General features: G+C 38.6%; 1 protein-coding gene across 4 annotated transcripts in view; it reads left to right on the top strand.

Annotated features, from left to right (window-relative positions):
* The window catches only part of LOC124164198 (segmentation protein cap'n'collar), a 458,815-nt gene that overhangs the window by 407,043 nt on the left and 29,918 nt on the right, over positions 1-21,854 (top strand). For 3 of the 4 annotated variants that reach the window (XM_046541418.1, XM_046541416.1, XM_046541419.1), the window contains 3 exons: positions 5,109-5,451; positions 8,438-8,697; positions 11,226-11,406. In XM_046541418.1, the coding sequence (XP_046397374.1) occupies positions 5,109-5,451; positions 8,438-8,697; positions 11,226-11,406 (784 nt within the window). The remainder of the gene's footprint in view (positions 1-5,108; positions 5,452-8,437; positions 8,698-11,225; positions 11,407-21,854) is intronic. The other variant, XM_046541417.1, reaches the window with a different exon arrangement.

The raw sequence follows: 21,854 nt of genomic DNA, 5'->3' as shown, positions 1-21,854 counted from the left end.
TGGTTTGTCTTAGGGCAATACCCGTACCGTTACGAAAGGAAAATCTAGAGATAGAGCGTTGCCTATTTATTTAGACGTTCGGTTTATTTACAGTATGAGTGATGCAAATCAATATTCTCCCTTTATTGCGGTTAGACCAACCCTTAGCCTGACGTAAATAAAAAATCTCATCGTTTAACGGAATTGAAAACTAATCTCCAAGTTTGCATTTACGTATGGTAGCAACCTTCCGAAGTGCATAATTTAACCGTAGTAGGTATCAAAGCGACTTCTAAGACCTGGCAACCTCTGCGGCCTTCATAAAGCCTTTTAATTCTATTTCTACCCATGATCACCTCTCATAAAAATATGTTATTAATTATTAGCGATTGTGTTGGTGATAATTTTCCATCCACAATGGGTAAGAATAATGTTGAGAAACTTCGAAAGGGTCTTCGTATAGAAAAGAGCGTTTTGTTACGAGTCATAAAGTAATAAAATGTGTAATTTTATAGCCCTTGGAGCACTCATAGTACCTATTTCACGTTAGCTGGTTGCCTACGAAAAGTCATATGCATTCATTACATTAGAAGATTAATGAGGATACTTTGAAGTGGGGAAACCTTTGACACGATGATTTCATGTTCAAGTTGGTGTAATTACTCGTGCAGTACGTACTTCATATCCATAAATATATATATAGCTTCATATATAGCTCGTAACGATGAAATCGGACAGGTAGTCTTAACGTCTGACAATTAGTTTATTTTCATAATGTCTTAAAGCGTCAGGGCTTTGATTGGCCAATGTGAAAGCTATAGTGATTCAGGGGCTCTGAATTTGATGTGAGGCTTGGTAATGGCTTCTCATTTAAACGGGGCTAGTTTGAAAATCAACTTTTGTGCCGGTTTTACACTGAAATTACAGACGTGAGCTGTTTGAAAATTTTTAGTGATTTGTGATTGATTTAAAAAGAAATTGAATCAGTTAAACTGAACTTGATGTAGTATTTATTTTCGTTGAGGAAAATAAGAGTTTCTCAAATGCGCAGTTGGTCGTATTAAATGGTGACATAGTGGTGTTAATGTGCTCAGTGGGTGTTAGTATTAATCGAAGAATCGCCCCAGCCTCGTGTTAGTAGGTATACAAAGTTTCTGAAATATTATTGTTATTGATATTCCCTGAGATATAATGTGTTTATTAGCTGTAGCATGTGAAGCGGATGATATTTTTAAATAAAACTGTTTATTTTTCAATCTAAGGTTTTTATAGCAGTTAATGTTATTTTAAGCGTCATTTTCATTCAACTGACACATTTTGGCGTAATTTATAATATCAATATAATAATAATGATTCATGAAGTAGTTATGCGATGCCCAAGTACTTTTTATCATCTAGTTGTCATCTTTTGACTGCTCTTGGTCGTCAAAACAAAATTTATATTGAATTTGTAAGCTACATTTTTTTACTCATGTGCAAGCGCCGCTGCAAAAGGATATTGAAATTTGTGATGTTCAAATGATTTTTACTAAAAGTGCATCGTGCTATGTTCATATTTTTTACCGACCGTGGCACATTTTTAGGTAGGTTGTTTTTTTTTAGAAATTTTCACGAAAATGGCTTTGATCCTCTACGTTATAAAATCCACTGAAGCAGTTTCAATTAAATACCATGTAGAAATAATCCTTTAACTCTGATATTTTATTATACTACTCACCTGTTGCGCCTAAAGTAAGCAAAATTTAAATAGCGTATTCAACTGACGAGTAAATTTTAACGAAACACGCCCGAAAACAATAAATCACTACAACTTGTCCAAAAGTGCTCAGCCAACCGCATTGGTCATGCAGAGGGAAGGGAACAGTGCTACCAACCTGCTGATTGATTCCTAATTTATGTATTGTATGAACTAACTGGACTGGGCCATGCTGCCCCTATGGCACACGTGTCCCGGTCTCTCCTACATGCTTCGTTTCGCTAATCCAGCATATCATTTCATACGCTGTGGAATTTCTCCTTCGACTAGTAATTGGCCGCATTGGATGCCTTCGGAATAGGGAGGGACGCGTGCGCCATTAGTGGTGAGGTAAGATTACTGCTGATGGAGCCCCCCAAAAAAAAATTATAACGTGTTGGTCAAAGTGCGTGCGCTGAAATGTGTATGTGCCCAACACTGACACAGTTTACGGATCGCGAACCGTAGTCGGGCAGTTGCGGAGACTCGCGTCAAGTAGTCAATCAATAATTGCCGTATCGGCACGGCTCTCCCTTCTTCTGAAGCGTTTGAGGGTCGCGGGGGTCACCGCCAAGATTGCCTTTCACTCTTACTGATCGGAACGTATCAATACGCGGTTATAAGCCATTAAGCGTTGATATTGGTAGAGAGCGGATGCCGTACAAGACCAACATGACTAGGACTACTTGTTTCATTATAGCTGGAATTATTATTAACATTCGCTGTTTGTTGTCTTCCTTCACTGCCGCAAAATTGATTATTTTGATTCCGTGCCAGCTGCAGCCGAAATAATAAATCCAAAGTGCTTTAAATGATAGAGAATCGCATAACTTTTAAGGGGCTTGATGATGGGAAAATAGAGTGGAGAGCTGCGTCAAACCGGTCTTCGGGTCGCTAGCTGACTATGATGGTAAATTTACTTTTAAATAAGAAATGTATAAAATAAATACTCATTGAAGTATAGAAATAAGTATGATATGAATGATACTTTGAAATGAGAAATATATAAAATACTTTCTTCTAAGAGTATAGAAATCCTCGTTCCTCAATAGTGAACACGATGGTTTTCAATAAAAAATTTGTAATTTTTGCTGAAGAAATTGATCGCCTCTGACTTCGCTCCCTTGTTTCTTGAAAGTGCTTGCTACGCAAGTACAGTCACGTAGCTAGGAAGAGTGCTGTAGGGGCTTAAGCACCCCCAAATTTTTCCAGCGTTCCTAAAAATATTTAGTACACCCAACTGAACACAACCGTAAGGAAGGCTCTATTCTTTTTATGTGACTTTTTTGGGTATAAATGCATAATTATACAATTTAGAGGAAATCTCTCAATCAAGTGACCCATGCCCAATGGAATTTTTTGAACTTTAGCTGTCTGGAGGAGACGGTTGTCTTTCTTAGAATTGGCCTCCTCCTTCGAAATATATTTCTTATTATGTGCCTGCACAGTGGAATTGCTTGGCATTGCACTGATGCTCTCTTGACGTCACGTGGTTTATGTTGGTCTAATTTTCCTGTAGGGCTTTTTGTTTACGACCCAGCCTCTTCTAATCTCACTACCGAATGGTATTCTAAGCTTTGTGTCGCTGCTAGCGTGAGTTTTTTTGTCGCGAACTCTGTATTTCTTTTGTGTTGGCGGCGTCAGGGCGCTGGCGTTCCTTGTTGATGGCGTTTCCATGGTACCCCGCCATCAGTCCCCCCACCCCCTTTCCGTCCGCCCTTTCACTTACCCCCACCTCCCTCCCAAGGCCAGGCCCACAGGCCATCATCAAGCGGCAACCTTATTGCAAAATTACATTTGGACCGATTCCTCTCCTCCGCCATCACTTTTTCTCTCCTCCAAGAACGAGATAAATTGAGTGGGTGGAGATTCCGTGGCAGTCGTGGTATCCACGGCGTAGATACGTCACTATTTCTCACTCAGACGGTACGATGGATAAACTTCATGGGGCCGCTGGGGAATCGAGGAGAAAATATCCCCATAATTGTTATAGTTTTATAGATCACTTATTTTTTCGTATGCGTTTTGTAAAAATTTTTAGGGTTTGCAAACTTACCCGGCCAACGGTTTGCTGGTCGCTAATGAAGAGGGGAGGCGGCTGCCACCCCCGTAAATTTTGGAAAACTTGGACAGATATTGGCAATATGAAGGAGGTATTCCAGTGGAACTTTATACTTCGTCAGCTTATCAAACGATCTTTAAAAAAGTTGATGAATATTTAAAAGCCACTTGTCCACGCATATGAGACCTCTGGCACATTATTGAGAGAATTGTTGCTTACCGCCAAGACGCAGCGGAAAGTTATCACCCGTTCCCCAAAACCACGGCATTAAATACGCCCCTCAATCCCCATTCATTCTGAATAAATATTTTCAAATTATTCAAATGTTGGGAAACGAGTTATAATTTCATGCCGTATTTGTGTACGTAATAATTATTTAACCCCTCATCTTAATTATGCTAAAAAGTACTTTCGTCTCTTGAAATCCCTTTTCCTTTTCAATTTAAATAGATTTTACATTGAACACCTATTATTTGTAGCCTTTGGACTCCTCCATGTAATTGATCGCTTAAATTATTATTGTGAAATTTTACAAATTTTTACTTTCATTGTTACATTGAACACCCATTATTTGTAGCCCGAGTGAATTATTTTCTTTGACGGTAATAATTCTGAAGGTTGGATTTTTGAAAAAGTTGGCGGTAAATTATGCGTAGGGATAATTTATTGCTAATTGATATTTATTTTACGTATAATGTTGATAATTTATTGCTAATTTTCCAAATAGCACTCACTGTCAGCTTGAGATTCCAGCACCCGCACGTCAGTGGCGGTGTTTATAGAAAAAATATATTAGAATGTGATGAGATTAGTGCAAAAATTAACGTGGGGTTTGGTTAATTTTGAATTAACGAAAAATTAGCGTGAAATTCTACGCACGCACAGCGTCATTGTCAATCGCTTAAGGGTTTCATGCACTTTTTACTCGTTTTCTGTTAATTTAAACTGCGAATCATGGAAAAAGACATTTCGTCATGAAAATTAACATTGATATTATTTATAATGGAGAACAAAACTCAGGAAAATACACCGAGACAGCTCAGAAATCGCTCAGCTCAAACCCAATACAGTGTGCGGGGTAGACCGCGATTAGTTCTTTAGAAGAATGACAGATGGCGCCTAGTTAACACTATTTTTTTCTATCTTTTTTTTCAAAATTTTGTGACAATTTTTCTCCACCCTTTATAAACATCCCAAAGCTGTGCATCTAATTTTTCACTTAGCTTTAATTAAAAATTATTGCAATATTTTTTTTATATGCACCAGCCTTTAGTATTGCATCTCTACCTCCCTACATGTATTCAATGGTTGTGTTGCTTGCTGTCTTTGCAGGGCCGTGCCCCCCTGGTGCGTGCAGTGAGTATGGAGCAGCGCTGGCAGGACCTGGCCAACCTCCTGAGTCTGCCACCGCAAGGAGGGGGCGTTTCAGTGGAAGGAGGCTGCATCCCTCCGCACCTCCAGCGCCTCCCGGGCCCCCAACAGCAACAGCAGCATCACAGAAGTCACCACTATGGCGCACAGCCGCACGCTCCGCTCCCCTCGTCCCTCCTGCACCACGGCTTCAAGGAAGAGGGAAACATGGTGCCCATGAATGGAGTGCTGATCAACAATGCAACGCTGGCCCCTCCGCAAGGAGAAATCGAGACGGGACCATCTCCATACCCTTCTCTGCTCGGTAAATATCCCTTCCTGTTCATGTATGTATTTACCTATTGAATAGATAGTCAGGGTTGGGATAAATACAGGCCGAGGAGTATTTGAAATGCAAAATACCGCCCCAAATGTATTTTAAATATGTACAATATACCACTCCAAATGTATTTGAAATGTAAAATACAAAGTACCATTGACTTGGGTATTTGAAAAACGAACTAAAAAATAGTATTTTTTATACCTTTACAAATACAAAATACGTGTGTATGGAGACTCTGGGATCTTAAAAAAATATAACTTGCCTTAGCACATTATGGATAGTTGCAAACATGAATGAAACGATTCTAAGGAAAACAAAGTAATCTCTGAAGCAAAATGTCACAGTAGTATCTGAGCTACTTCAAAAGTATTTTATGATTTTTTTTAGAATGGAAAAATAAAAAAAATCTGTATTTTAATACAAGATACATTCAGGTCATGTATTTGAAATACAAATTACAAATGTATTTCAAATGCGTATTTTAAAATACTTGTGTTTGAAATAATGCTCAGCCCTGTTGATGGTTAGTTCACGGCAGAGGGCATTCTCGGGTGAGTGGGGGCCCTCCATCCCGGGGGACTTATCCTTCCCAGGAAATTTTTAGGAAATTGCATGCCCAGAAATGGAATTTGACGCTATTCTGCTCTTAAGAAAGAAGATAAAATTTAAGCAATGAAAAATGGCAATTTCATTGCAAAAAATACTATGAAAAGTGAAAATTTCACAGCTTATGAAATTTAGTAATGTGTTATTTTTCGATTATCTATTCATTGAATTTGTTCCCTGAAACTGAAGTGAATACTAAAAAAAAACTCTTAAATAACCTTTTCGAATAACCCTTTCTAAAATGTGCCACATTCTCTTTTTTCTGACACTTTTTTAGATATATTTTTCATATAATGTTTTACTCTGATTATGTTGGAAATTAAGCAACTAATGGAAACGTAGAATTTTATAATAGCCAAAAAAACTTTAGTTTAAGGATTCTGAGTCTTTTATTACACCTTTCACATCTGCTTCATGATAGTCGTGAGCACTGAGAAGGCCCATGAGTACAACCAGGCACATAAAACTTATCACTTCCAAGTTATCCCCTCATTCGATGAATGGGATTTCCTTGGAAAATTAATAGTAATCTATAAGTATGGGGACTGATGAATAACTGCCCAGGTTGTGATTAATGATATGATTTATTCATCTTCAATAACTGACCTTCACTCCTGCATTGTGGAGTGAGCAGGATGCAGTATATTTAATCTTAGTGCATGAGTCACCACTGCTTTTTTTTCGTTCTCTTTGTTTTTCATTTTTGAAGTCAAGAATTATTCATAAGGTATGCAGAATGCATCACTTATTCGAATAGCGTAATTTTTTATGCTCCCTCCGCCTGAGGAAATATATCCTTGTTATTGAGCATGTCTAAAAGCAAAATAGCTCCCTGTAATACGTAGGTTGTTGTGAGTTTTGTGGTTATTATGTTTACTCTTTTGAGATGGTTTCATTTTTAATATTTTTATGTATAATATATTTTAAAATATTTTCTTAGTTTATTTTTCTGCATTTTCAGTTTATTATATTGAACTCTTAGTTGTTAACATACTAGCCTCTTTTTCATTGTAGATCAGAAATGTGATTTCTCATTTGCATAAAGAATTTTATTATGTAAGAGGACTCATAATTCCCGCTTAACCAGTTATTTTGGTGATGTATTAAAAATTATGATATGATTTATCTTGAAATTTTCAGGGTATATGTAATAGACCCTAGTCAACAGCAGCCTCTATCTCAAACTTAAAAATTTTTCCTTAATATTTATTTGCTCTTTTGCATTGTTTTTATTTGAGAGACACCTGAACTGTACTCTATATTTCCTAAAAATGTCATGATAGTAGCCCAAGTTTTGAATGAGTAATGCATTGCCTAAAAAAAACATATAGATAGATTATATGTACTTTTAATGGGCATTCTTGCCTATTAAATATGATAGTGTTTATTTATTCTAAATCATTCTTGATGACTCCTGAGCCCCTTGAATACTGACAACCTCTTAGCACAAAATATATGCATAAATATTGATGTGCACATCAGTCACCTGAAGACGAACCTAATTACGTTTTGAAAGAATTAATTAAAACTTTTTCATTATTAGTCCTCTTTCTATTGCAAAAATTGACTACTCATTTGGTTGCAGTGTGTCATCATCAATTCAATTATATAATTGATAACAAATGTATCTAATCAACCTGATGATGAGTTAATTTTCACGATAAAACGTCAGTCAAAGTACAAAAAAATTTTATTTAATTCATTCACCATGTTGTTCCACTACATCTTGCCTAACATTGATAAACCTCTGTTGTGAAACATCATGCTCATTAAACATAATTAGTGAATCATAGGAAGTATATTAATTATGTTTATTTGTTTCCCATGAATATTTTGTGATATACATGCTATGAAAGTATGTAGTTTTGTGAAAAAAGCCTGGGAAAGTCAAAGATTTAGATCTGATGCTACCGAAGAATGGTGAAGATAAAATGGATTGACCGTGTGAGTAACCATGAAGTGCTAAGGAGAGTAGGAGAAAAGAGAAGCCTCCTAAAAACATTAAGCAGAAGAAGGGACAACTTAGTTGGCCACATTTTGAGGCACGATGGTCTGATGAAGACAATCGTTGAAGGACAAGTGGAAGGGAAAAAGGGCAAGGGACAGCCCCGAATGAGTTATATCGGACAGGTTATAAAGGATGTAAAAGAGAATAAATATGTAGCTATGAAGAGATTAGCGGATAGGAGAGAGAAATGGAGAGCTGCGTCAAACCAATCTTAGGATTGTTGACTAATGATGATGATGACGTATATTTTATTGGCCTCTGTGTGCGTTAAAGTTTATTTATTTTTCAGTGTTTTGAATCTTTAACTGACCTTAATTTGGCTCTCAACTGATCATTTTATTCCTTGCATTTCAGGTGGCACTCCCAGTGCTTGCTCAGCTGCTAGCGACCTGGGCTCTGCGCTCGCCACCTCCATGAGCCTGAATGGTGCTGGTGGTGATAACGTGTCTGGGATGGGCAACAACTTGGATGCAATGGGCTGCTTCAAGGCGGAGCCGTGTGCGATGCCCCCCACGGGCCCCACGCCCCCGCACCACATGCAGCACCATCACCACCATCTGCCGCCAAATCACCACATCCACAACCACTCCTCACCCGATTTCCTCTTTTACCAAGTGAGTGTGCCAGAGGAGAAAGAATGGCTTGTGTCATTGATAATTTTATAAATGGAATGGCAATGATCGATGTAATGTTATTCTGTTGCACTGAATAGTAGAGGCCTTCACGTTGTAGAAATCCATCTTACTGATTTGTGAATGAAAAACTTTGCTGTTTCTACAATTTGGAACTTTATTTTCCTCACTAGTTTTGATACACTGTATCATATTCTAGTCTGTCAGGGCTAGTCCTATGAATATGATACAGTGTATCGAAACTAGTCAGGAAAATAAAGTTCCAAATTGTAGAAACATCAAAGTTTTTCATTCACAAATCAGTAATGTTATTCTGATATACAGTGGACCCCTACATTATGATAGATTTAACTTAACCACGCGTTGGGGATGTGATCCGAGCTGATTTTGTGGACACTTAGTAAAATTTCAAATTTTTCCAATTTTGTTTCTACTCGCTCAATATGTCATCATTTATGTAATTCTATGACTTATTTTTCATCGATACATTTTATAGCATATCAAAATTCTAACTGATGCTCTTATGCATTTTCCCTATTTTAGAAAAAGAGGAAAATAGAGAAAAAATCGAGCAGGTACTGCCACAGAGCTTAAACTATCTATCTCCTGAAGCTTAGAGCCATTGCTGTGCTTTTTATCCATATCCAATTACTATGGTACTTGCTAATTTTTGTCATTTTAAATATGAAATATCATCGTGTAAAGACTAAACCGATTGACTACCAACGTAAGCCACCATATTAAATGGCTGGACAAAATTTCTCTAAAAAATTATTTGTTTTTAGAGCCGTGAACAGAACGAATATCATCCTGTATATGTACTCTAAGACAAGTATACGTGTACATACCTTACAAGTCTCAATTAATGGAATGAACTTGCTTTTTATAATAATTCATGAAGAAAGTGATTTCACTGTCGTGAGAAGTCTTGGAAAAATGGGGGTTGGCAATCCTTAGCAGACAAATTCTTCATGAGGCAACAAATTGGTGAAAAAGATGAAATCTGATATTTTGATTATTAGCTTGGCTTGGTATGGAATACTTGATGGATATCAAGCCAAACCAGCTAGCTGAGAAAGCTATTGAAACATTAGATTTCAAAATTTTCAAGTAAATGCCATTGTGAGAGAAATTCATCAATTTTATTTAGCACAAAAACAGCATATCCTACATTTGCGTGTAGAGTGTGTTAAATATTATTTCTGTATATTGTAGTTCAAGTGAAGAGGGCCTTCTAGGAAAGAATAATCCACTTACAGCTGAGAATACAAGCAAAGATTTAAGGAAACAATTTGCTACATGTGGAGCATATTTTTGTGTGTGAGGTACGCTTGGGCAATGACAGTGGAAGTCTGGAGTGAAATCAAGGGTGGTAGCATTGAAATGTGGTGCTATGGAAAAATTATGAAGGGAACATAATGAAGGGACTGAGAAAGTATTTAGGAAGGGCTAAGAAAAATAGGAGAAAAGAAGCCTTCTAAAAATTCCAAGGAAAAGACGGGAACACCTAGGTAGCCGTACAATGAGATGTAAACAATCTTGATAAAAATAATTGTCAAAGGACAGGTGAACAAATGGATTGGAAAACCAAGATATTAGTATGAAGCAGATGTGAAGAAGTGAAGTACATAAAACATTAAAATAGGGAAAAAAAACTGATAGAGGTGGATTAATTCTGCTATTTGGGAAGAAGGATAACTAGAGATGGAGATAAGAGAAACCTCATGAAAACCTTGACAAGAAGATTGACTAACCTTACAGGCCATATTTGAGACATGATAGCCTGATGAAGACAATCATCGAGGGACAAGTAGATAGCAAGAATGGAAAAGGAAGACCTCAAACAAAATATGTGGAACAGTTAAAGAAGGATGTGAAAGAGAATAAATACTTAAGTGTCAAAAGATTAGCTGATGGGAGTATGGAGTGGAGAGTTGTGTCAAACCAATCTCTAGGATTTTTGATCATTCATGATGATGAAATGGCAGGTTGATAGGAAGAGGATCAAGGGCAAAGGCGTAGCCAGGGGGAGGGTCCGGGGGGTCCAGACCTCCCCCGAAATATAAAAACAAAATTATATTCCTTCATAAAAGAAAACAAAATAATGAAAAATCATGAATTTACAAAATATTTCTTTAGCAAATGAAGTTTTTTTCAACTATAAAAAGTGTTAAAATTATTTTAAAACCCTCTACTTTGTACCCTGTTTTTTTCCCCTGATTTTGCCCCCACCCCCCCTCCGAACGATAATCTTGGCTGCGCCACTGAGCAAGGGATAGCCCTGAATGAGTTACATGGGACATCTTATCGAGGATGTAAAGGAGAAGACCGTCACTGTGAAAAGGCTAGCAGAAAGGAGAGTGGGATGGAGATCTGCAATGACCAATCTTAGAATTGTTGACTTTTGATGGTAATGATGTCAGTACCAAAGAGTAATTATTGTATCTAATCATGAATTAATGTTATCTTGAATACTTTATTAACTCACTGTGTTGTTTTGAATTCTTCAGCAGAACTCCTCTTCGTCTGGAGCTTCTTCACCTAGTGGTGGTGCTCCTGTGACTCCCACATTCCCTCCTCCGGAGCTTCACCATGGTGCTTGTTCTGGGGCTGCACCATCGGCTGATGGCCTGCTCTCATCCATCCTGAATGATGAAGAACTCCAGTTTATGGATATGGCTGTGAATGAGGGTGAGTGTCATATTTTCATTTTTCTCAAATTAGGTTCTCATCAGCAGTAAGGGTGTGAAGATAAATGGACACATTTTGTTAACATTTTTTTTTACTAGTAATAGATACTCCTGAAATGATTCATGTAGCTACATAGGCAAGCATTCTATAATGTATCTAGTCTCTATACCTGTAGTCTCGCTTGTAGGTTGGGTAAAATGCAACCGCGGTTATCCATCATGCCAAATATAGGAATAATGAATTGTAATTTTCAGCAAAAAATTTTAGAAGAACTTTTTATTTGACCCAAGTTTCAACGTTAGTACATCATAAGTTAATTTTGAGATTTTTTTCTTGAAGAATATCTCGTGAAAACAATGAAGAAGTGTAAGTCTTCGGAGTCAATCAGAAGCCAACCACGGAACTGCAATTCCCATGAAAGGTTATCATTGTTGAGTCACTCTGACAACGCATGTGTTAGTTGCCCCTCACATCTCTATGACTAATATATACGTATTTTGACTCAGACTCTCAAAGAACCCTCTTCTTCAATTGCCTCCTTGCATGCCTACGTAATCCATTTGTCATGACTCATTAATGTACATAACCTAGCACCTTTGTAATCTTATTGATCTTCAGTTCATCTCTCCAAATTTTATCAAATTCTCTGTCTGGTGTAGTTCTCTTATCTACATTTTCCCTAGTATGACCACCCCTTCCATTTCTTTAGGTACCTAGGCATGGATTCTGATTCATGCCATTACTTTCACTTCTTGGTTGGAATGGGTTACAAAATGGATTCTATAATTTTTCCTATTTTACGACTGCTATAGGTTTTAAGTGTTATGGTATAAACTCTCTGCACTTTTTAAAGGGTTCTGCCCCATAATTGTGCTTCCAATTAGCTATTTTTTTACTATTCATTCTATTCGACAATGTAACTGCTTCAAGATACTCTGCCGTGTTGGAGTCTTATTGCGAAAGTGGTGAGTAAGCATTTTTCCTCATTTCCTTTGTCCCTTATCTTCTCAATGGTGTATAATGTTTTTTCAGCAATTTTTGTTCATTATTACTACCTGGTATTGTATTAAGTCACTTTGTCTGATTGAATTATGAGATAGATAGCCAATTGGAATGCTGTGGCAATCACTTTTGTTATATCTTAATTTAATTTTCATCACTTCCTTAAGGTAATCTCAATATGAATTCGAATGGGATTCATTGTTGCTTTAATGCAGTTTTGTCAAGTTAACCTGGTGATAGTAATTTATTAGAGAACATATTTAGATGTGGACAATATCATTATTGAGACCAAGCAGCTTGTTTCTTTCAGCTAGATTTCTCAGTATCGTTTAAAGGCAGGATTAAAGGCCCCTGGAAGGTAATTGCCCCTAACTTAAAAATATATGGAAGGTCTTTGGAAAATTGAACTGATACTCAGAAACCCAAAGTAACACACACACTGACATTCAGGAGTTTCCTATGCAACTGATGCATACCACATAGGAGGAAAATCACGGGGGTAATTTTGAGATACTTGAATAATACCTCAGATATGATAGATAAAAAGGTGAGCTCTACGGCCTCAAGTTCAACTGGGGAAAGAAACACTCCAATGGCCGTAACAAAAATGGCCGTTTGTTACGGCCATTGGAGTGTTTCTTTCCACAGTTGACCTCAGATATGGTTCCTCAGCCTGCATTCGAACCCTCCAACTGGGTCTCATTCTTAGGGCTGAAGCGAGAGCTGTAACCACACCTGATGTACCAATTGTGAATCTTGTGATGAAAATTTCTGCTGAGAAAGCTTTTGATCATTTGTCAAGCACAAGTGCATTCGATGAGAATATTGAATGGATGCTCAATTTCATGAAAAGTGCCTTAAACCTCATCCCATGATCTTTACATTTTATGTATTCATTGAGAGCACTGTTGACTAAGTGCCACTCTCCTGAGGATGGTGGAATGACAGTCTAAAATATCTAAGCATGACTTTATTTTGATGTGAGAGAGTTGTTTCAGGCTGAATATGGTGGGCTTCTAATGTAACAGCTCATTAAAACTTACTGGCAATTTTTCACAAAACCTGTACATATTGTGGAAATGTGTTGTACTTGTGGAAATTGAAAGTAACTTTTAGGGCCGGTTTTATAATGTCTAGTTAAGTTTTTTTGGAGCATAAAAATCAGAGTTAACAATATCTTCCACTTGAAGTCACCTGCTAAACTAACCGTTATCCTGAACTAATTTTCACGACATTAACTTTAAAATACCTTTGAGTTAAGGTTACGACAGTATCATGTTCTGGTTAACGCTAACTAGACATTATACAACAGGTCCTTAATGTTCTACCGTCTGTCTAGAGGTTTCTATGCACTTTGGATTTCTCAAGTGGTAGCTAATGCCGCCTGAATGACTGTGTGAGACCCAACCAAACCGTAGAGGGTTGTCTTAATCCAGGGGCATGTTCATCATGGCAAAATCTCTCTCCTTCTACCCTTTCCAAAATCGAACTCTTTATGAGAATGTATGGTAAAAAATTCCGTTTACTAGCACATGCATTTCTACAGTAGGTGCCATGGCACCCATACACGATCTCCAAGGGGCGCAGAAGTAGTAATAAAAACTCAAGCAATTTAGCATGAAATGTAAGCTTTAATGCTAAAAACCCACTACTATATACAGGCAAACGCTATAACTTAATAAAAAATAAAATAGTAAACTCGCGAAGTCGGTGGACTGCGGTAACATTGCGGTTTGGGAACGCTAATAATAACATGGTTGAAATAGTACCATGGCTTGGACTCGGTTTGGTAATGGCTCGTCCTCTCTCTGTCTCTTAAGGCCGTTTTACACGGGGCACGGAATTGCGCAGGTTAGAGCTGCATTTATTTCTAAAATGGCGTGGAATTGCGCGAATGCATGAACGAAATTAGAACAGGGGCTATTTTGCCGTCTCGCATCCACGCATTCTCGCATGTGTTCTGGCAATTCACCGCTTTACACGACGCAATTTTGATTGCGCCTTCGCACGTACGTCAGACTGCGCATTTCCGTGTACCGTGTAAAACGGCCTCTATATGTTTATCATACAGAACTTACCTTTCGACGCGCTTCCAGTCCGTTGTCCGATACGGCCGCCTGCCCATCGACGTCTGCTCGCGAATCAATACAGTTACTGCACTCGACGTCTCCGCTGGAAATGTGAGCCAAAAAGCAGCGAGTCACTCGCCAAGTCAGGGCAGGGTCGCAACCAGGCCAGTGCGGAGTCATGGCGAACGTGCAGAAATCACCGTCGCTTGTTCCTCTTCCCGGGCGACGAATCGGCGCACTCTTTTTCCCCTCTCCCGCCATTTTTACCCCTCCTTTTTCCGCCTCTCAGCACTGGCTATTGCTCCACGCCTTAAATTCCCGCGCCCCACCCGCGATTTTGATGTCGTTTGCGTTTCAAGTCTCCTTTTGCCAGTCATCGTCCGAATAAAGGGAGGGACGTTAAAACGGACCTTTAAGTTTTATCCCATCTTTAAGAGTACGCGTCACTCCTGCTCGTATGGTCTGATTTCCTCGCCGATTACTTCAATTGAAACCAAAGCGATAATGTTGACATCTTATAGGTAGATAAGTGTTGGCCTTTGTCGGTAATCAATCGTATCTTTACCATATAAATTTTAACTGTCTTTACTGTCAGGTACATGGGCATACCCAGCGAGGGGCAGGATGGGGAAGCTCCCCCCCCCCTCCCCGAGAAGCAAAAATTGCAAATGTCTTTAAGGAAAATAATATTTTTTCAAGCAAATAATTTTAAAAACTAATAAAGAGTTGTTACAGTTTCCTTAAAATGTTGATTTCATTCACCTTTTCCATGCTTAAATCTTACCTGCAACTTGAACAACCACGGCAGCCCCCCCCCCACCCCCTAGTTTTGATCCTGGGTACGCCCTTGGTCAGGTAAGTTTTCATTTTCGAGGTATAGTTAAATGTTGGTATTGGTGCACTCGATGTATCATAAATATTTTTAGATGACAGCGTTAGATTTAAGAGGAGTAGCACGTCAAGAAATTGAGCCAAAATACAAACGGTCTAGCACGAGTGGTACATTGTCTTTAAGGAGCTCGCTACTTCTGAAGGAATAGTAAAGCTCGAAAAGTTATGGCATCGATTGGTCCTTAATATTAGCGTGAAAACAGGATTCAATGCTGCATTAATGAATATGGAACCTACGGACGGAATGTTTTTATATTTCCATTGTGTCATGAACATTTTAATGGAAGTATTCGAGGCGTACGTTCGCACATTCTTTTCGGTGTCTTTAAATTAAGAAATACAGTGTCCATACTATTTTCTTTCTAAAATAAAAGAATAGTCTTTTTGCTGTAGCGAGGTATAATTCTTTTTTTAGTACAGAAATTGCATGGAAGCATGTTGATAAACGACTATTGTATTACGTTTGTTTAAAGTTTTCTTTCTTCAATGTCAACTCCGAAAGAACAGTGTCTCTTATTGGCAGCACAGAGCCAGAATTTTCTAGGAGTATACTGAAAGCTAGAAGTATCAAAATAGAAGGTTAAGAAGACCCTTATATTTAGAGGAGACCCCTGTCGGTCTCATTGAAGCTTGATTTATAATGTCACTTCTCGCTCTTGTTTATTAATTTTCAAAAATATCCGCAAAGGGGCGATTACTTTAGTGCGTTCCATTTAGTCTTAATATTTGCGAAAGAGTACTTGCTATCGCGAGGCAGCGATTTATTTATTTCCATACCACCGTAAGCAGCGTACATTTGCCTTTTTCGGGGTTTTCTACAAGTTAAGAATAACTAGTAATCGAACAACCATGCCTTTGGACGGGGGCAAACTGTCCATGCGGGACACGAACCCGCGACCTTGGCAGGCGAGGAATTTCTCCCACCGCCACCGATGCCAGCCAATCTACATGCGTATGGCATGTTTGAAAGTGACAATACTGACCAAGGACAACGATATAATAAGACAATTTACATACTACCTCCAATGGAGGATATCTAGCAGTCATTGGCAAGTTAAAAATAATCTGCATCGTATTCCTTATTTTACCTTTTGTACCAAAGTATTTAATGTAATGTGGCAATTACCACTAGATGTCTCCCCTGTTACGCAGCTCATAAATCATCAATCGAGATCGATGTCCTTCATCGTCAAGTAAACTCGGAATCAAATTAACTAGATTATTGGTGCTTGTGAAAATGCCCTTAGTCTGGTTCTATACCCTCGGTTATTTTGCCGAATATTTTCAAAGCATTGCAAAGTATTCGAAATATTATATCATCTCAAATTTGAGTTTCAGTTAGTAGCCCCAATTATAATTAATTAATTTCCGTATGAACTTTTTATCGCTCGCCAGCGATGCAAGTGGCGGCTATTTTTAAAATCCATTGATATGCGCGGTGGGTGACAACTCATGTGGTGGCCCGTAGGAGAACTCTCTATTTTAATATTCGTGGTATCATTTCTGCTTTTGCCCAGTCATCGTCCGGCCAAAGACATTGAAACGGCCCGCTCTTTATGTTTTTTCCCGGCTGTCTCATTTTTAGCCTTATCTCCGACGGTCCCGCTCACCAGGTTGAACCTCCGTAACTCGTATACGTGTCTTTTTTTTGTTTCGTTCTGGATAACCACTCGCGATAGAATGCCGGCATCAGAATCCGCTTTCTTCTGTTAAATGTTATTTTGGGATGCTTCATATCGATAAGAATCGCGTTATATAATTTTAGGGTTTCATTTCAATTCATTGCCACTAGTTATCAGAGAATGTTCTGGAAATTATTATAACGCCCATTATCTCAGTTGAGGATGTATTAGCGACTTCATGAATATTACTCCCTGTTTGGCCTCTGGATGTGTTTTGACCCACCGCTCCTTTAGATGGATTTTCTGTGGTGTCCACTTGCGTCGCTAGCGCCAGAACGATCTGAATTTCTCGGGGAAACAAGTTATAATTAGGACAAGGGGCGGATCCAGGATTTCTTTCTGGGGGGGGGGGGGGCACACGGATACCTGGTAATACAAAACGAGCGCAATGATAATGGGACCGTATTAAAAATTTTGCACAGTTTTTTAAGGATCTGGGGGGGGGGGGGGCACGTGCCCCCTCGCCCCCCTGCCTAGATCCGCCTATTATTAGGGCTCATCATCACCATCAGTCATCAATCCTAATATTGGTTTAAAACAACTCTCGACTTAATACTCCTTTCGGATAGTCTTTTAGAGTAACTATTATTATGCATTTGCACTTGCGAGGAAAAGTAGTGAAACGGTATGAAATTCACGCATTATATCATAACGGATCCATATCGGTTAACAGCCCCAGTTGTAAAACAATTACTTAAGTTTAATGCCTGTTTTTTCCCGGCGAACAATGGCAGTGAAGATTTCTCGGGTCTCACACCGGGTAAGGTCCAGTGCTGTAGTTGGAAAAAAATTAAGGCGGTACTCACCGAAAATTCCAACAGCTGAACATGTAGTATACATCTGGCCGCGAAGGTATTTTAACCGGTACGCTCATAACGAATTTGGATTTTAGGGGGTACGCCGTACCGGCCCAACTACAGCACTGGTAAGGTCCTCCATATCTCCTTCGATGTTTCGATATGCAACTCGCCCATCGCCCTCAGGGATTCAGGAACCCAAGGATTGGAGGACGAGGACGATGGACGAGTTGCACTTCGAAACGTCGAAGGAGATATGGTGGACCTTACCCAGTGTGAGACCAGAGAAATCTTCACTGCCATTGTTCGCCAGGAAAAAAACATACATTGCACTTACGTAATTGCTTTAAAATTGGGGCTGTTAACCGATATGGATTCATTATGATATAATGTGTGAAGTTCATACCGTTTCACTACTTTGCCTCGCGAGTGCATATGCACTATTGCAAATATTTAGAATAAATTTGTCGCTCGTCAATCATCGCCACGGTGCGAATATTATAGGAAACAGATAAAATAGCGTCCAGAAGTGGCTGCATAAATGGAACCTCTACGGGGCCGACTGAAGCCTCTTCTATCAAGTTCCCATGAGCTACTCATTCAGCGTTACGAACGCATTCGGAACTTGGAGGCTGGTTGAATGAGCGAGGGTGGAGTTCACCTGGAGCTAAGTCCATGGCGTATGAAAAGATCACTTTCATGGGGTAACTAGTTTCTTTCCATATGCCATATGCGATGTTGACCGTGATTTAATTCGAAGACGTTTGTCTTGCGTGCACCGAGGCTTCTCTGGGTTCAAACCCAAGATCCTCTGGTCCGTATCTCCACACGCAAAAGTAAGAACGATTGGTAATAGTGTAACATCATCGCAGAATTTAAACTAAACCTTCGAAACGTTGTCACTGACATCATCTGTCATTGTTAAGGACACGCTATGAGAATTGTTGATTAGCCCACAAACCGCCGCCGAAATAGGTATGAAAAATATCCAAATTTGGGGTCCAACGCTCGACCTATTGGGCCTTTGCCCCCCCTCCCCTCTCAAATAAACTATTCATCCCCCTCCCACTCGATATTTTTGGAAAATATATATTAGGTACTGAATTTATACATGCATTTTCAATGCTATTCCTTATTCCTGAATTGATACATACATTTTCAATGATATTCGTTATTGAAATGTGATATAGTAATTAATTAGATGAACACCTCGTTTTAAATCCCCTGCAATGCATTCTACCCTCCTAGTGAAATAATCAAATTTTTAAAAACAATGAAGATTCCCCTGGAAATTATTCCTGTCTATGGCCTAGATGTATTTCATCACATTGAAGAGTTGAATGCACATTCTTTTTTTATGTGTGTACGATTTCTTTGTAGGCTATACGTTTCTGTGTCCATAAAGAGTGATCCAGAGGATCTAATATAGGTTTTACGGGTTTTACCTTTCGTCGCGCCGGCCGGCCGGAATAGCACCTGGGGTGTTGACACTCGCGAGAGCCAGCCACAATAAGCCAAGTCATTCAGAGATCCAGTTTCCTATACGCGACATTTCTTGCTGATATCATGCTCCGGTTGAAACCACGTGAAGCCGGTCTCGCCTTCACCTTCTCAATTTCACGTTCCAGCGCCTCCGTCAGGACTTCGTTTGTTGTAACTAACGCACAACACGCTAAATGCATGAATTTAATGTAACTATTTTTTTAATAGAATAGGAGTATAATTAATAGAAGCGGGCGTAACTTGGTGGAAATCCTTTATCGTAGGATTTTAAGGAATAAAAAATGTACTTTTTCCGCAATGTTATTTTTTCTGTCCGACCATGGTTTCAGGAATATATGGTGTCCTCGAGTTAAATGTGGTTCTTGAAAAAGTAGACTTCGTACCGTTCCACAATTATTTCATTACTCAACCGGTTTCAACTGTTCAGTGCTATTTTCATGATACCCTTGTGAGTTTTTTTAATTGCTCTAAAATTGTTGAAACCGCATGGGTAGTAAAATAATTATGGAGTGGTACAAATTGTATCTTGTTCAAGTGCTATTGACTACCAAAAAGTGACGGCTGAAGCTCGGTACAAAATGAAGATGGTTCCATTTGAAAGGATTAAAATGTCGAGTAGGTACTAGATTCTGCGCATTAGTAATATAGAGTGATATTTTATTATTTGTAATGGAATAAGATATTAAGTTCATCTAAAATACATTATGTTGACACTACTTTTTAACTAAATTTGTATTCTGAGTTATATAGCGACCTTTTGCCACTACTCAGCCGGCTACGAAATCTTGTCCTATTGGACTTCGAGTGGAATTTGGAAGTGTCTTCAGACCCATCATAACTCTCACTATGCTTGCGCCTGGATGATGTAAGATTCAGTTTTCCGGGAGCAATTTCGCGGAACTGCCACGCGTGTAATGAGGGCCGTGACGATATCTTATGCGATATAATTAGAATGGCATGAAGACGTGAACTAGTTACGCGCAAGTTGGCGATAATGCCTGAATGTACGTAAAATTTAGAGGTCAAGTGATTGCTTGGGATGACAAAAAATGAACGAGGTACTTATTTTTCACATTTTTTTTGTTAATTACTTAAATGTCATGGAGGATTAAGAGGTTTTGACAGTGTAGCATTGGGGTTAAGATGAATTCTCGTGCGTTTCTTATGTGCTGATGAGAGCCCTCTATGAATTCTCTTTTTTGAACGATTGTGGAAAGTTGTGCCCTAATGAATCCAAAATTAATTATATCTACGACTTAGAAGTTAAGGCCTCTTTTTTTCTATCTCTAATTCCGAATGGCATGTCCGTTTGGGGACATATTTTCATGCCTCTTGCCCCGTTTTCATGGAAAAATTTAGACGATGGCACACTTTAAGACTGGCTCTCCAATATTTTTTAAAATATCACCGGCTTTAAGAACAATGTTTTAAAAAATGTATGGTATCTAAAACCCACTTGTTTATGCATATCAGACTTTAGACCTCTCACGCAATATCGCCAAGAGGTGTTGTCTACTACCAAGGCGCCGCGGAAAATGATGTGCCCCCAAAACAACGACCTTAATCCGCCCCTGTTTGCGGGTTTGGTCGAATAATGAAAAGACTTGCAGGGCCATTTCTTTTTGTTTCCATTGTTGCTGGTGAATTAAAGGAAGGATGCTGTCCGTTAATTGTGTTAATCCTTAGCCTATTCTCTGAGGATACTTTATCGTACGTTTGCCAGGCGAGGTTATTTTTTAATCATTTGATCAAACTGTCAAGAAATCTGCAAAGGAAATCCTAAAATTATTATTGAAATTGCATTTTCTAATTTTACGAATCCTAGTAAGCAGTGCTACGCAAACTTTTCACTATTCTTTTAAATAATAGTAGTTAACCAAAATCGTCGATTGTCATGTTATTCTAAGTGGTCAGCGAATAATTTTGCCCATGGTGAGATGCCTTATATTAAATGGTTCACATTGATGGTTAATTACGTACTATATTGGTAGTTAATGATTCGTTATATTTATTAATCTTCTAATGTGAAGTGATACGGAACCTTTGCGCCAATATAATTCTCCATTAATTTTTAAAATAATACTAATAAACCGATAACGTCATATTTCACCTTTAAACTGGTCGGCGTAGAAATTTCCCAATGGTGATATGTATTATACGATTCAAATTTATCATTTTTTAAGCATTATAATTACTGTTAATGATTCATTCTATTTTTAACTCTTCAGTCGTGTATTATTACTCCTCATGCGGTCGATGAGATTTATTATTTGCTGAACCATAGTTCAACCTTTATCGCGGGATGTATTTTTTCCCAACCTATGGCTTCAAACGCGCTTATCTCTTTGGAATATTTTCATATTCTACGTTTGTGTACGATCGTCTTTTATCGCTTGTTGAGTCAGCGCGTGTTGACAGAGCAGGATTTGTGGGATACGCTCGGTAATTTTGTTGGTTCGAGGATGGGCGAAAGCTCATTTGACTTGATCAGATGGTATGAGGAA

Source organism: Ischnura elegans, chromosome 8 (assembly GCF_921293095.1).
Source record: "Ischnura elegans chromosome 8, ioIscEleg1.1, whole genome shotgun sequence".
NCBI classification, from domain to species: Eukaryota; Metazoa; Arthropoda; class Insecta; order Odonata; family Coenagrionidae; genus Ischnura; species Ischnura elegans.
Note: the sequence above shows the minus strand (reverse complement) of the source record. Positions and strands in the feature narration are given on the sequence as shown.